Source organism: Phaenicophaeus curvirostris, chromosome 10 (assembly GCF_032191515.1).
Source record: "Phaenicophaeus curvirostris isolate KB17595 chromosome 10, BPBGC_Pcur_1.0, whole genome shotgun sequence".
NCBI lineage: Eukaryota > Metazoa > Chordata > Aves > Cuculiformes > Cuculidae > Phaenicophaeus > Phaenicophaeus curvirostris.
The window spans coordinates 18,651,884-18,669,610 of record NC_091401.1 but is presented as its reverse complement, the minus strand read 5'-3'; the positions used below and the strand labels follow the sequence as shown (position 1 = coordinate 18,669,610).

Here is a 17,727-nt window from a genome sequence, read left to right as displayed (position 1 = left end):
ACTAAGTTCCTGAACTAGAACTTGAGAAAAATAAGATAACTTGGTGTATGAGAAGTGTGTTCACGTGGCTATGTATTACGTTGGTGTAAAAATAACCACCGTTTTTAATCATCAAGTTTAAAGCAGTATATTTCCACTTAGAATAAAATTTATTAATCTCATTAAGAACCATTAGAATCTATGTATTTTTGCCAACAAGAAACAAGTTTATTCTCGTAGCATAGAATGTAGGAGTCCCAGAGCTGATGAATACTTCAAAGGTGTTTTGAGCTCCTATTTGGTTGTGGAAAACCCAATATATGCAGGACAGATTAAAATATTAAGTTGCTGTGATTGATTATTGCAAAATAGTGTGATGTGGTTTATTTTTAGTTTACTGTGTTTGACTTGCATTTTCTTTACTGTTCTAGCAAAAACAGAGTTGTCAGATAGAGAACACATCTATTGGTAACATAGATGTTTTGTTTGAGAAAAAGTAGAATAAATATTGCTAGTATTTTTTTTTACAAAAGGAAAGAACCTAGCAGATGGTTTGCTTTTTTTCAAATATTAGTGAAGACTAGTAAATGAAGATATATTGGATTTTGTTTTAAGAGAAGTTGAAAATAAATCTACCAGGTGAAATACCAGCAAATGAACCTTGAGGAACAGCATCGTAGAAATGTATTGGGTTTGCTTTACATGATGCAGTAAACTCCCTACTTATGTATTCCATGCATCTCAGGAAACAAAGTCAGAAACAAAACTGTTAGAAGTACGTTTGTGGGAGGATAATAGCCTGGGAGATAGAGAGCAAAATGAAGAGTGGAATATTTTAATTTTGGTCTTTGACAGTTGGAATATGGACATTGAAGGAATTCTGTCTCAAAGATGCCTTTAAAAACAGGTGTTCTGTGGGGGTGGTGCAGTACTCTGGATGTGAGAGAACTTCCCTGAAGGTCTGGGATGACACAGTGCATATTGCCAGACAATGGCTAGCATTTAATTTAGAGCAGTTTAAGACATTTTCACTTTTCCTAGATGGAAGTTATGATATTTCAGATGAGATGAATGTTAATATAGTATATTGTAATGCAAACAAAACATTTTAAAAGTATCAGCAGTAAGTCGTTTTGTTTCTGTTGCCACAAACTGCAGGAGTTAGTATGGTTAGTGTGTCCCACCTGGAGGACAGAGGGAATGACGGTAATTTTCAGCGAAGGACAGTTAATTATTTTAAGGTCTTTTAACTGAGACATTTACTTTTCTCTGGCTTTATCGTGTGCTGCAGTCTCAATTGGCATTGCAATGCTGGCAAGTCCCTTATATATTGGCAGGGTTTGGAATTTTTCTGCTTTTGTATTTACACAATTTTCTCAGCTGTTGCCAGCTAAGCCAACAATATCTGCCTTCTGTTGGCCTAAGTTCACAAGTATATCACCAAAGGCCATGCTGGCAAAGTGATTAGCAGCACAGAGGTCTAACTTTTTTCCTATCTGATTTTGTGTAGGGGGTTTTCTCCAGAAGAGTAGTGTAATACAAGCCAGGTGTAGTTTTGTGCATGTTATTGAAAGACTGACCTGGCTGAAGGATCAGGTGAGAAAAACCTATAAAGATTAAGACAAATTTCCTTATCATAGAGTTATGTAAATCCTACCCTTTTAATTCTTTTTGCCTCGTATGTAAATTGAATGATCTCTTAACTCATGGAGAGAAATCTGTCTTGAGAATCCAGTTTTGAATTCCACAGCTAAAATGGACCTAAGAAAGCAATGGAATATTTCATATTTTAAGCTCTGATTCCTCTTCTGTGTTTTTTTAATTTGTTTTTACTTCGTTTTTTTTAGATGTCAGGAATTTATAAAACAGCCTGTAGACTTCTTCTCCAGATAAACAAGTTTAACATTTTCTTTATTTTTTTCTTTATATCTTTCAACAGGGAAAAAAATAATCAGTCTGAATATTCAATCAGTCACAACTTACAAGACAGTTTCTAATGTTGTTGGATATTTAAAAGGAACTGTATTTCCTGGTAAGTAGACCTTTATCATTTAGTTCTGTTGTTTCATGATGGTTGGGAGTCACTGCTGGGATCAGTACTCTTTTTTGCCAGATAGTGCACAAGCAGAGAGGAAGGAGAGCATTATTGTTGTAGTCGTATAGTGATTTGATTTATGATTAAACAGAACATAAGGGTTAAACAGAGAATGAGCTCAAGTGGATATTATAGTTACAGTAAGCTTTTTGTTACAGAGTGAGTAGGAATTACACATAGACCACAGAGAGTATTAGCATTTTATATCCAGTAACTTTGGTGTGGTTTTTTTAGGGTGCACTGTATTGCATGATTTGAATTAATAGGCAAGCTGTCTATACAACTTCAGAAAAATTTTTGATTTTTTTTTTAATGCTAGGAGAATTTCTGATAAATAAAACTCTATGCTTCAAGTCCAGAATTTCCCTATGTAATTTGAGTATCTGTCAGAAACCAAATTGTAGGTCAGTCTGATTTCTGGATTAGTTAAGAATATAATATAAAATGTGATCATAATGTACAAAAATCTGTGACTAAATTATTAACCACACTTGCTGCAACCTTATTTTATGTTACAATCATACCATAAGCTAGTTTTATACAAATCTATGAATAATCATTAGTGTTATGTATGTCTACATGAAACAATAAGATTGTATGTGCAATTGTGACATAACCCACAAACCTCCTCCCTCCTTTGACACTGCATATAGTTAATACAATAATCAGGACATCATAGGAATAAAGATAAATTTGACCGTATTCTGTCTGCAAGTGAATTTGCCTAAAAGTCGAAGGGTTTCTGCAACATGAATGAACCCTGTTGCTTGTTACTTACGTAGTGCAAAGTGTTGTAGACTCAATCCAATGTATATATGTATATACGTGTGTATATATATATATAAAAAATCAAAACTTTATCACATTTGCCTTGATTAATACTGTTTTATTAGGATCAGAAGAAAGGTTGCAATTTTTTGTTACAGTCCCTTAGGGGGTGGGCCAGTCAGTTCATATTTTTGTGGTGGAATGAAGGAGACAGAGAAGATTAAAGTTTATTCCTGTTAGTGAATTAATGACTCAGGCTTGTGTGTGCTTTTCAACAGAGCATTTTTTAAAACAACATAAAAGACAATTCACACGGTGAATTTAATTTCAATGAAGGATTTAATTTCCTTCAAGAATTTGAAGTTACTAGTCTGCTATTTCTAATGTTTTGAAAATAGCTGTCAATAAATTTGAAAGATAGGAACTGCCATGTTTAGACATACTGTCTAATGAATTGTGAAACAGAAGCAAGACAAAGAGTAAAAAGCATGCATCAGTTTCTGTTTAATAAATTCATTATCTTCCCTGTACCTAAATCTTTCATCTTATTATTTCATTCTTAATAAGAGGCTTCTTTTTAAAGGTTTCTCAGTATATGCTTAACTTCAAGAATTTAAAGGTATATGATCAAGTGAAGTCACTAGCACTACCTAGATGCCAACAATTTCATAGAATCATAGAATAGTTTGGGTTAGAAGGGACCTTCAAGATCATCCAGTTCCAACCCACCTGCCATGGGCAGGGACACATCCCACTATATCAGGCTGCCCAAGGTCCCACCCAACCTGGTCTTGAACACTTCCAGGAATGGGGCATCCACAGCTTCCCTGGGCAACCTAGAACAGTGCCTCACCACTCTCATAATGAAGAAGTTCTTCCTTATGTCCAGTCCAAATCTGCCCCTCTACAGTTTATACCCATTGCCTGTAGTCATATTGCTACAAGCCTTTGTAAACAGTCTCTCCCCAGCTTTCCTGTAGCCCCTTCAGGTACTGGAAAGTCACTATAAGATCTCCTCAGAGCCCATTCCTTTCCAGGCTGAACAAGCCCAACTCTCTCAGCCTGTCTTCATATGGGAGGTGCTCCAGCTCTCTGATCATCTTTGTAGCCCTCCTCTGGACCCATTCCAACAGTTCATTTCCTTATGTTGAGGATTCCAAAACTGGACACAGTACTCCAGATGAGGTCTCACAAGAGAGGAATAGAGGGGCAGAATCCCCTCCCTCGCCCTGCTGGCTGTGCTTCTTTTGATACAGCCCAGGATACGGTTGGCCTTCTGGGTTGCAAGCACACATTGCCAGCTCATGTCAAACTTCTCATCAACCAACACTCCCAAGTCCTTCTCTGCAGGGCTGGTCTCCATCACATCATCCCCAAGCCTGTACTGAAATCAGAGATTGCCACGACGCAGGTGTAGGACCTTGCACTTGGCCTTGTTGAGCCTCATGAGGTTTGCACAGGCCCACTTCTCCAGCCTGTCCAAGTCCCTCTGGATGACATCCTGTCCTTCCAGTGTGGCAACTGCACCACTCAACTTGTTGTCATCTACAAATTGGCTGAGGGTGCACTCAGTCTCGCTGTCTATATCATTGATGAAGATATTAAACAGCACTGGTCCCAGTATGGACCCCTTAAGGGACACCACTTGTCATAGATCTCCATCTGGACTTCAAGCCATTGACCACTACTCTCTGAATACAACCATCCAACTAGCTTCTTATCCACTGAACCATCCACCCATCAAATTTAGAGAGAAGGGTGTTGTGGGGGACTGTGTCAAAGGCTTTACAGAAGTCCAGGTAGTTTGTCCCATAAATGTCTTGCTGAACAAGATCCATTGCAGCTGGCTTCTAACAGGCACAAGTTAACTGTGTAATGCACCATGTGTAACGTTTTGTACAGCATCTTCATGGTTGATACTCTAGCCATGCCCTTTTAACTGATTTGAATACTATATTTTTTCATGGTGTTGGTTCTCTGTTATTTTGATAGGGTTTTGCTAGTTTCATACAGCTGAATTATTCACCTTTATGTTCCCATGAATGCAGGAAGAAAGCAGAATTTATCTTTAGTGCTTAATGAAAGACTGCAGAGTATCACCAAATGTGGATTATTTTTTCGCTTAAAATCCTTCCAGCATGCACACAAACACACGTATATAGTGATGATCTTGTCTGATGTTTGATCTGAGAAGTAGCAATGAGCATCTGAAATCCAACCAATATATTAAAAGATTTAGGAGCAGAGGAAATATGATAGGTGGTAGCCTTTTAAATCCTGAAAAACGTAACACTGATTTTGTAACTCTATTGGACGTGGTTAAAAATGGCATGTATAACAAGAGAAGACGCTATAAATTCATTCTTTTTTCATGATAAATCCCTATTGTCCAGCCCATCATTACCCTAAACACTATCCCATCTTATCACTTTCAAAAGTATTTGCTGGATAATTTCTCTCTCTCTCCCTCTCTCTCATCTTTTCTTTCTATTTTCTTACCATGTGATCTCTTGCCTCAGAAAATGATTATGAGAAAGGACAGCTGCTGCCTCTGTAAACATGACCATCCTTTCGCCTATATTTCACCTATGCTTTTCCTATCATCATTTGCTTCAGGTATTGCCTCTACTCAAGCAGAAGAGATATGCAAAGATGAAGAATTTCATAGGAGGCACCAGCTGTTATGTTTTCCCCATGTTTGTTCAGCTGGCATCTCCTGCAATAAGTTTCTGCTTGTAGCTTTCTTCTCCATCTGTGTGTCCTATACTACTTTGCATAAGGTTTCTTTCATTGCCCTTCATCTATGTTTCTCACAGACTGAGCATAGGTTGTTGTATGGGGCAAGCACTGATCCTGTCTGATCACCTTGTGTTAGTGGCATTTCCTCTAATGGCTTAGGAGCCTGTAAGGCCATTCATTTCTGTTGCCAGTTCGTGAAATGAAGTGAGTTGATGATCCTACGATCTTTCACTGTCAGTGCAACCTGTAATTAAAAATCTCAGAGTGCAACACAGAATTTGCGATATTATGTGATTTAGATTGCATTTTGTTGCATGAATTATGTACATTTAAATTTACATTTTGCATGTTGATGTAAAATGTTATGTTACTGGTGCATAACAGATCCTCTATTTGTAAAGCAGTTTTTGATCCCTTGTAAAACAACATTGCCTTATATTTTGTTGAACAAAACTGGTAAAAGTCCAGTTTGATAGGGAATGTTTTTATAATCAAAGTATATTAATGTTTGGTTAAAATTATTTCTAAGTAGCAGTCACTGCGAAAAATACTGAAGAGCAGGTATTTAGGTTTTATAAACAATATAAAATGTGGGCATTTTACCACCTATGTGTTGCTACATTCCAGTGTACTGACAACAATGAGGAATGAGTACTGTCAGAAAACCAAAACTTTTTGCACCTTTTGGAACCCAGATAACACCCCGAGGTTGTTGTGGATCTGACATCATTAGATAGCTATTCTATTCTCTGTCAGTATCCTGAAATACAGAAAAAAAACACCTTTAAAAGTCTAAAAACACCTGTAAAGTCACCTTTAAAAGTCTAGATCTGGACCAGAAAGAGACTGTACTAAATATCAGAACATAACTGCTAAGCAACCCTTCAAAGAGGCTCCAGTTTGTGAATTCATCTCACACAGAAGGCCTAATAGTTTAATAAGTTATTCAGCATAACTGTTTAGAATTCTTGACACACATCAGTCACACTAGTCCATGTGGTTTCATACCACATCATCTTTTTGAAATAAAATAAGGTTCTCTACACTTGTGAGTTAGTATTTAGATTGTATGTTATTCCCTGAGAGATGAAGATTTCATTTGATTCTTCTGAAAAAGGGGGCTTTTTTTTCTGGAAAATTATAGGCATGTTCTTTATTTCAGGTTGAAACTTTTTGCTTTTCATTTTATAAAATACTTTCTTCCACTGTCATCAAAGTTGCTAGGCCTGACTTACTGTTCCTGTATCATTCATTATCTATTCGTCTGTCATGTCTCCTCTCTAAACCTGCAATCCAGGTCTTTTCAGTGTCTCCTTACACGGAAGTCTAAGTCCTGATATAAAACCATTCTGGTAACCAGCTTCTCAACTGCTGTTTCTGCAAAGTCTTTTTTGAGATAGGGTGGTGAGCACAGTGAACACAGTCTTCCAGGTGAGGGGGTACTAATACTCTGTGTATTTTCTCTGTTTCTCATTGTAGTACCACACCTTTTGTTTTCTTTTTTGGACACTAATATCTATTGAATCTAGAGTTTCCTGGTTATTCATTTCTGGTTTTTCGTAAAACTTTAACATGAGTATGGAACTTTATTAGATCACCTGTATGAGAAAATCTTAGCTGTAAAAACTGTGTATATTGGGTTTATAAGACGAGTGAAAATAAGCAAACAGTGAAGGCAAGAGCACAAGGATTAAATTAAGAAAGTATGTACATATGTTTATTTGCAAGTTTGAGTACTACTCACCGTTTTATGTATTTCTACTTTATAATTATCTTGCACATAATCATATAAATTTTTGTTGATGGCTTTTTGTTGGGTTAATGACATTACAGACTACTAATGCAGTTATCTTTTAGGATTTTAAAATTCTTTTAGTGCTAGCATCCAGAACAAATAAGATTCTAGTCTGTCATTTTTCCCTGTTTCAGACAGATATATCATCATTGGTAGTCATCACAACAGTTTGAGTAATTATGGTGGACAAGCGTGGGCCAGTAGCACTGCTATCATCACAGCATTTATACAAGCCTTGATGCTGAAAGTTAAGAGAGGGTGGAGACCTGACCGGACCATTGTTTTCTGCTCATGGGGAGGAACATCATTTGGGAATATTGGTTCATATGAATGGGCAGAGGTAAAATTATTTTAGAAGGACTCATTGCAATACTGATTAATTTTGTTGAAAGCATGAAAATAATATGAATTTACAAAATAGAAACTACAGTTCATTAAATGGTCTGTGACATATGTCTGTGTATAATATTCATGTACTCCATAGCAAATGCAGTGAAAACATCTATAGAGGTGGTTTTTGTAGAACGTATATGTGTGGTAATGAATGACGAGTTCTCCCCGTAGCTGTGAAAGCTGCATGTACAGCACCTTTGTGAGCTAATTCCCCTCCCTAATTCAGCAGAGGACTATTAAAAGAGGGCATTGCCAGAGTGTGTGTATGTTGGGGAGGAAGCTGAAGAGGTGAAACACCTCAAAAAACATACGTAGGCCCAGGAGTAGCTTTGAGGGCTTTTTCTCCTTCTTGGGGGTTCAACAGTTACTAATTTTTAATTGATAGACTGAGTTTGGGGAGAACTAAGTCAAGCACACATTGAACGAAAAAAGCTTTACCATGGTTCACAATACTTATATAAATATTTTGGTGTTTTCATGACCAGTGCTGATTCACTTTTCACATATTTCTGTGAAGGAGTTAGATACTATCTGACACAATTCCTTGGGCTCCTGCTTTCAAAAGAACAGTAATCAGCTTATTGAAAGAAAATACCTCATCAGAGTATTGTTGATTGTACGTGATTACGGTAGACTTGAGTTAATAAATTAAAAGAATAGCTATCAGATATGTTCATGGCTGCTGAATAAAAACAGTAGATAAAATGAAGAGTTAATTGTTTTTTAAGATGCGTGAGAAGCAGCTAGCTCTCATTGAAGTTTCATATTTCCAACATGATTATTCTTCAAAAACAAGATGGGGTGAAAAAATCAAATTGAAAAGATCCAGGCTGGAAGCAAAATTTGTTTAGTTCCACTTCAAGTCAGCTTTACATCAGATGTAATTGTGTTACACCCCTTCAGTTCAATATAAAGAGCCACTTCATGCAAAGAGTAACTCATTACTGAGAAGGCAAAAGAGATCTTTTTTAAAAAGAGATAATAATTGAAACACTTCTTATATAGTATTTTTGTAGTCTAAAACATAATAAAATGAGAACACGTTCCACCTAGTGTTACGAAATTTAAAAGAAATTATGCAATTCAAACCTGAATTTGGTCTCTAAAAATTTGAGTACATTTTGCTGTTGATAATAATTGCTTTTGAAGTTTGTCTTCTGTCAGGCATAAGTTTAAAAGGCCTTCATGTTGTTTCACAGTATGTTTTCATCTTTGGCCTTACAAGTATAGTCATTTTTAATTCCTCCTAGGCCTGTTGGTGTTTTGTTGAGATGATGTGTGAAATGGAATTATAACTTCTACTATATAGAGAAATAACACTAAAATATCCTTTGAAGTTCTTAACAGCATATTGTAAAAAGCAGTAGTTAAGTAATACTTAAGGAATTGTAGAGAAAAAAAAATAGGGTGCAATTTTTCCCTAGAAGGAACTGAGAGAACAAAACAAATCTTAATTATAACAGTGCATAGTATTAACCATTACTCTGCTTGTGTTGTAGGATCTCAAGAGAGTTCTTCAAAGAAATGTTGTGGCTTATGTTAGCCTCCATAATCCAGTCAGAGGCAATTCAACTTTACACCCTGTTGCATCCCCTTCTCTTCAGCAACTGGCAGCAGAGGTTAGAAATAAAATACTTACTTTCTCATGTGATTTATGGTCATTACATGGTTAACCCCCTTATCACTTGGTTTAGATAACTATAGGTGGAGGTTGTTTTGTTTAAGCATTTTAACCTCACAAATACATATTAACTGTTTTTACTAAATAGGTTGCATCTTATTATAAAAGTGACAAGTTGCATTAAGAGGTTGGAAAGGATATTTCAACAACTTGTTATACCAAGTTTCACCACACTTACATGGCCTACCACTTGTTCTCCTTTTTGTTGCTTTAAAATAACATATTTTGAATTGTTCAGCAAAAAGCACATTTTTCTCTTCCTAATCTGATCATTTCAGACTGTTTCTCAATTTACATTTAAACCTGTATATTTACCAGATGTAACATGACACACAGGGAGTGTATTACTCTAACTAAAATAAGTGCTGTCCAAGGTAAGTACGTTAGGTTCAGTACTCCATTATATCTTTGTAACTAGTCTACAGCTGGAACATTCGGTACTTAGGATGGTGTAAGTGTACACAGGCTTTAAACTAGTGACCTTTTTGCCATTTCTGAGGTTGCTGAATTTATTAATATTTAAAATTAGTTTATAATACATACTAAATGATAAAAACAGTTTCAAATGCTGTGCATAAAGAGGAATTCAATTTTACTTTCATAAAGTATGCTCTTTAGATGTTTTTTCTATAAATTCGCCAGACTAATACTCATTAGGTTATTTTGATGTTTCTTTGACTTTCCTCTGAAGCATTTGTTACTAAACACTGCTCAAAGTAGCATCTTGAATTAAACGGAGTTTAAGACTGATCTTGCTTGGCAGTTGTTTTCCAGCTAAGTTAGCAAAATGATAACGGTCAAAGTGCTTCTCCTGTCCAGTGATTAGGTCGTAATTTCCTCATGGGAAGGATCTGGTTTATTCTGTGTAAGTATTGAGAAGAATGGAATACAAAATAATTTATTTTCAGGAAAAATAAAGGCTTTTATTTGTAGAAAGTTATACATAATGTTATATATATGAGCCTACAGATGTTAGGGATATGTCAATTAAAATTTTGAGTTTTAACTACTGTATTTGCAAAAAAAAAATATTACTCTCATAGCCCTTTGCTATCCTATTGGTCTTTGCAATCCAATCTCCATGAAAACAGGTATTTGTCATTTAAAGAAATTAATGTATTACATTAGGTCCTTGGGCTATTTGAGGGGTTTTGTCAATTTGTTTCTTTGACTTTATAATATGATCCATGGCAGCGATCTGAAAACTGTAAACTGTCTGGAACTGTGCAGCAGACATTTTATTATCTATTTATCACTTTGTTAAGATGTGATGTTTTTATTCCAACAAACACCTTATTAGTATGAGTGTTACAGTCATTCCTTCTGTTTTGGAGAGAAAGCAAAGGACATTTCTTTTTCACTTCCACTTGATTTCTATGGTGTAGTTGGTTGTGATGTTGTAGTCTTTTGTATTTCTTTTGTAAAATCCTATCCAGTACTATGGACACAGCCTCTCTTAGCAGTCCTGCCTTGCACTGGTTTTAATTAGTTAACAGTCAGTAAAACCTGACTAGAACTTCATTTATTTCCTTCCAGTAAACACCCTACATCTCACCTCTGATCCTTTAATAGCTAAGGCTTTAATATTGAGATTGTATCCATTCTGCATGTTTACTCTGAAGCCCCATTTGAAAAGAAGGGGACAAAATGCATGTGAGGTTATCTGTGTACTTTTACTTTTAGTAGGCTAATATTATTTGTAATTAATGCAGCTGTCATACAGTTTGTGGCGTTAAAAAGATTTGTAGGAATTATTGCTTCCAAATGCTGGCTAGATTTCTGTATTCCTGTCAAGTTTATTGACAGTGATGGAACAGCCCGGCACAGGTCTTCATTTTTTCCCATGGGTACTCACAATTTGCTATGCGTCTACAAGATTTTCACTGGGAGACTGATCTACTTACAAAGAATATTGATATTACTTCCAGCACTTGCCAAGAAGCACTTGCCACTGTAATTATGAATTACCTCAAAATTATGATTGTGCAAGTGGGATAAAATGTGTCTTTTTGGACTTCATCTCATCTTAAGAAATTGTGGGTCCATTCACAGGAGATTCTTGTTAATAGGTGCACGTTGGAAAGAAGGGTTTACGAAGTCCAGTGAGAGACAAGGATTATATAATTTGGGACATTTAGGAGATTCTCTGAACAGACATTATTTCCAAAAGAACGGGTGAAACGGAAATTTAGAATTAATAATATCAATACATTTTAAAATGGAAAGAGAAAATAACAAATCTTGTTTAGATAGATAGAAACTTTTGTCTTTAGTTAGAGAGAAATTTTTGTCTTTAGATAGATAGAAATTTATGTCTACATGGAAGGTACTGTACCATACCTCTGGAGTCAGTAGTAAAGCTCATACTTCCATTTTTAGACTTCACAACAAAAAAGACTGTCTTACACTATTTTTTCCTATTCCTAAACAGTGGTTGCAACACTCTTTTGAGGGGATGAGTCTAAGTTCTGTTCATCATTTGCATGAAGGACAGAGTTAGGTTTTGTTCAGTGCTCACTTTTTTGCTAAAATTGTGGACCTCCATCTCGGTAAAACAGGAGGAATGTTTTCCTAGGAATGATTAATGCTTGTTACAAATGCCTGCAAAGGTTAAGTGTTAGGATTCTAGGGAAAAGAGTGAAAAACTGTAGCTTGTCCTGCATAAGAAAACTCAAGTAAAAATTACACTAAATTTGGAGCACTTCAAGAGTGCTGCAAGGACCATGGCTTAAAGGGAACTCTGAAGTAAGATGGGCAAATGGATACTTCCGTGTTTACTTTCTGTGTTGTTACAATGTGGCTTTTCTAAAATGAAATTTTGGATGCTTGCTAATCACTGCAGCTTCCAAAAGATTTTTTTTTCTTAATTTCTGGAAACTATAGGAAAAGTAGGGAAGAATTTTTAGCTGAAATGTGGTTTGTGTGAGTATTCTAGACTTAAAAATGAAAAGAAAAATCACAAACCTCATGAATTGTCTACTGTGTGAGATTTGGTGGTCAGTCAGAGAATGGGATAAGGACTTTACTAATTAACAGAGACCATGACTTCTTAAAGATGTTTTATATAGAGGGATTACATCTTTATTTTAGTTGCAGATTTCAAAAGTGAGCTACATAAGCAGTCTGCAAATAATAATTTTACGTGCCTGTCAGTGGGATTCAGTGGGATTCTGGTTGAAACACCAAATTACACAAAGGAGCTAATTTAAATGTTTGGATTAAATAAGCAAAGAGGAATTCAAACAATTCTGAGACCTTGACATATTTAATTCAAATCTTTTTCATATAACTATGCTAATTAGTGTCCACATTACCAAGAGGGAAATACTGCCAAGTTATGTCTTTGCCTACTATTACTTTGTAAGGAAAATTATTGTCAATTCACTTGCTGAGTTAATGAATCACCATTTGTTGGCAGAATGTCATTGGTAAATTGGGTTTGTTTGATGCTGGCATTCATTCTCTGTAAATAAAGCCATTAATGAATTTTTCTGCAATTAACATTTCGCGGATAAGAAAGTTATTATGAGACATAAATTAATTGCTATTTTCTTTAACTGATTGTATTACCACTTCTTATCAGAATCAAGGTCTGCTGTTACCGTTGAACCCAAGAAAACATACTGCTCCTTTCTCTGACGGCAAAGAGCCATTTACAACTATGAAAGACTGAATTGAGTACTTTCTGCGTCATAAATTAAAATTACTATAAATTAAAAATTACTATATTGTTCCATGCTATTTATTAATACTTGTTTATATTAAAGGAGTAAGGGGCATGACACTTTGTTTCATTTAGAGATGATGTTATTGGCAGAAAATATTTTTTTTACTTTTGAAGTAGAGCCGAAGGTAAACTGTATAGTTAATTATTATTATTACTATTATTATTCTTTCTTTATTTAAAAAAAATCTTAAATTAATGTCAACATTGATTCTTTTCTTCCAACTTCTATATATTTTCTCATTTATCTTGTTTTACTTTCAATATTTAAAATGGATCTCCAAGCTTTCTATATCAGTAGGTTGTAAAAAAAGAGAAAAGCATTAAAATATTAATTGAATTGCCTTTTGTATGCAATGTAACAGAAGAATACATCTTCCCCATGAATTTTCCATCTTCACATATTACTGTTTTTAGTGTTATAATTGATTGCTGGTGTTACGTTTTATACTTGTGTTAAGAACTAAAAAAAAAATCTCTTGAGAATCAGAAGTTTATGCTGTGAACTCTTGTCTCAGGAATACATAACTATGTTTTAAATATGCTGTTAATATGGACAACACTTCATTGCCAGCTCTATCAATTTCATTAAAAAGCTTCTTCTCTGGTGTGAAAAGTTGTATTTAATGTTGGATTTGATTTTGGAGATGCAGCAGGTACATTGCATGTGCCAGCAATGTTTTTATTTGTTAAAATATTGCTTTGTCCACTGTTGCATTTTTTTCACTCTTTTTCCTAATTCAACAATTTTATTAGATAAATGCCGATTCAGACACTGGCTAATAATTTAAACTTACTCATATATTTTAATATTATGAAAATACTATTGCTGTTAAGCATAGGGGGAGGAAAGGAAGTTTGTTAGCAAGGCAGGTTGCAAGTGGACTAGTTTTTATGCTGTGATGTCATTGGAGATCTTCCCAAAGTCCTTTGTTTTTAATGAATGAAACTTTTCCTTCCATGTCATTCCCTGTCTTTATGAAATTAAAGTATTAAGTTCTGCTAAAAGCATGCATGATGTATAATTTCATCAAGATGGTTTTTATTTTCTTTTGAAATACAGATGTCAACATTGTTATCTGTTGTAGATAAAATTGCAGAAATCTGGACATTTTATTATCTTTAAATGTAGTGCTGCTGTATGCAACATTTCATCAAAGCCTACCTGCTGTAGAATAGATTTTGATTCTAGGGTTCTATTGTCTAATCTAATTAAAAATTTCTAGTGTAATAAGTTTTGCTACATAATGGAATTGTTTTTTCCTTCCAGAGGCTTTATCCAGACTACAGTATTAAAAAATTTGGCTTCCATTCTGTCTAAATATTCCTTTGCTTAATTTCATTCTATTTCTCCTAGCTATTTCCCTTCAGAACTGACTTTTTTGTCATGATAGAAAGACATTTTCATATTAATTAGAAAACCTCTCATGTGGGGACATTAAAAGTAAATTTCTACTTCTTATGAAAGATGATAGTTTGACAACTCTGGATATTTTAAATTTTCTACATAACCAAAAATCATTGACAAGATTCTCTCACTTTTTTTTCTTATTACTAACTATGTTGTTAAATGAAATTTACTTAATAGCTATAAGCTATATAACACAAACAGCACATGGAAAAGAAATCTATGTGCAAAAATGATGTGTACGGCAAAATAAACAGGAAAAAAGAAAGCATCTTCACATCAGAGTCTACGAGACATTAGTATAAAATGAAATGAGAATTAAAAATATGTTATGTCGTTTGGTTCATAGTGATTACAGCCACTTGTTCCTTACTTTTGCATGTTACAGTCAAATAATCAAACTTTTGTGCAGCAGAACACACTTTGTAAATTGAAAATCAATGTGGAAAAAAAATCAGAATATTGAAAAGGAGACATATAATAAAAAAGTTGACATATTTTAAGTAATTTGATAAGCATTAGATGCTTGTTTATTTGGTAGTAAGATGGCTTTTGTAGGTGTGCTAGCTTCATATTTTGAGAATAGGAAGACTCAAAATGTTCTTTGACACACCATTACTGTATCTCAGTATGTCTTCTAGCTGTGATTCTTTAGACAAGCATGAATAGTCCCAGACTTGGTAAATGGTTCATGTAAAAAAGTATTGTGTGATCTTCCCTACTTACTCTTTAGCAGGGTGCTCTCTCTATATATATATTTATATCAATGAGTTAGCTACCAGTCAGAGTTAGTGGTAGCTGTGTGAGTCCTCTCACAGACTGTCACTCAAAGGTCTGCCTGTCAGAGACCCTCATGGGCTTCTCAGCTGATGGGTTAGTACTTGTTACCAGAGAGCCAAATGGGCTGTTACTAATACTGTTAAACAGTTTTGCCATGCCTGATAATAAACTGAGCTCAATTAATCTGAAAACAGTATGTCTCATCCAAATGCCTTCTCTTTTCACCTGAATTTGTTTTATAAAACATTTTTTTAGTACTCAGTTGTGATTTTTAAGGTCCATTCCAACAAAAACCATTCTATGAGTCTATGTGTAAATCTCAGTTTTCCTTTTGGTCCTCCTTAGATCATTTTAAAAATATTAGTCCCAAGATATTAGTTTCACAGTTCTGAGGTATATCTCACTTATGCTGCAAAATGGCTTTTTGTTTGCATTTGTGGTTGTTTTCAGTCTCTTTGTTCTGATAATGGACAAAAGGTTGGGGATGGACATTTATTTCTATGAAATTATGTAACCCAAGTGATTCGAGTATATTTTTCCTGATTTATACTGTTATAAGGCAGGAGAGAATTGGGTCTCAACTTCTGATTTATTTCCCTTTAAGAATGGCAGTGTTTTCTGCTTCAGTACTAAAAAGTATGTCTTGTATTTTTCATGAAAAGAGCATTACATTTGTGTTGACAGAGCTACTGAAGGCATCTGATCCTGCTCATCAAACACTAGTTGCCTTTCCTATCAGCAAATTACAGATAGGCACATGACCCTAGTTATCTGGTGAGTGATGAAAAAAATCCATTTGTTTAAAGAAAAGAAAGGGTAAAAGGAATATCATCTACACTTCATTAAAATTAATTGCAATACTAATCATCTTTTTTATTTTTATTCTGCTTATGGTGTACTTAAAAGCTTGTTTTAATTTCATGTTTTACTCTCAAATTGATCTTTCTTCCTAAAAATGAACAGCTGAGACAAAAGCCAAATAAGGTACATGGTATGTTTGGGTATACGTGCTAAGAAAAACTGTCATGGTGGAAACAAGTGTAATAGCATCTCCTCTCAAAGAGAGAAGTGTGGTACACAGATCCTGAGTGACAGGTAATCAAAACAAGCAATATTTAAAAGCATAGCAGGGCAGCTCAATTAGATTTCTGTATCAAACATTTTAAATTATTATGTACAGAATTAATTGGTTCAACGGTTCTGGCCAGTGCATTTGGCAGCTTGTCTTTTTAGGATATCAACTTAAATCCATACTGCGTTTTTTGCTACAAAGAAAATATAGTACATTGTCTTATGTGTTGCTCATTCTTGACCTTTGTATTGATGCCATACATGTTGCTGTCTGGTGCCACATAAAGGTACCCCATCAGGTACCATGTACACTTGATTTCGTATCCCTCCTCCTCCTAACCTTTTTTTTTCTTTTACAAGTCTCAAAATCTGGTTCTTACAAAATGAAACAGAATATTAGTATTATGATCTCAAAATGTCAAGTTGCGTGAATTCAAGGGCAGTACTTGCCCATATAATATGTTGATTTGTCTACATAGTGTTTGGTAGCATGGGGCAGTGTTTCACTACTTCATTGCTGTTGCTATGAAATGAAAGATGTTTGTCCTGAAGACAAAGGAAGATTTAAGGCTCTCTGAAGGCACAGTTGAAGAAGGCAAATGGTTGAGGAGGCAATGTTAGGGTTGCACTTTGCCAGTGCTTCTTTGGTGCATGTGGGAGTTTACTTTTTCTCCTCTAATGCAAGGATTTTAATCATGTTTTAATCAGAGGTGGGTTACTTTGTATTTAAATTTCTTATTTACATTAATTGAATTTTGAGACCCTAAGGATGAAGATAGAGTCATTAAGGTAGCAGAATTCATTTTGCCTGCTGTCCTGAGAAGTCTGGCTACTGTTCCAGCAGCATCTGCTCATTCTGAAGCTTCCAAAGTAGGTTCTAGGCCTACTGACATCAGTTTGATGGTCCAATATTAAATCTCTCTTTTAAAATAAAGTATTAAATAAATAATGATAACTTCCACAATCATTTCGTCTTTCTGACATCCTGTACTTCCCATCAAAGGAGGCACAAATACTAAGCAGCATTCCTCGGTGCAGATTTATTGTTAGACACTTGCGCAGCACTGCTTATAGTAACACTGTAGCTCAAGGCAAAATATAACTTAACTCACAGCCTGCCTATAACCTTTTAAAAAGAGAGCTGAAACACTAAGTGAAAGGAGGAGAGTTCATACATGACCTTTAATTGGGGCAATGTGTTTGTGCCTCTCAAAGAACACACTCTGCCGTGAGCATTAGTGTAAATATTATGGTCTTTTTTTCTGATTTCCTGTAAACTAATGTACACTAAGAG

The 17,727-nt window shown here is 35.0% G+C and overlaps 1 protein-coding gene across 4 annotated transcripts in view; it reads left to right on the top strand.

Annotated features, from left to right (window-relative positions):
* The window catches only part of NAALADL2 (N-acetylated alpha-linked acidic dipeptidase like 2), a 416,888-nt gene that overhangs the window by 304,997 nt on the left and 94,164 nt on the right, over nt 1-17,727 (top strand). For all 4 annotated transcript variants that reach the window (XM_069864505.1, XM_069864506.1, XM_069864504.1 and 1 more), the window contains exons 7-9: nt 1,919-2,011; nt 7,511-7,716; nt 9,269-9,388. In XM_069864505.1, coding sequence (XP_069720606.1) covers nt 1,919-2,011; nt 7,511-7,716; nt 9,269-9,388 — 419 coding nt within the window. The remainder of the gene's footprint in view (nt 1-1,918; nt 2,012-7,510; nt 7,717-9,268; nt 9,389-17,727) is intronic.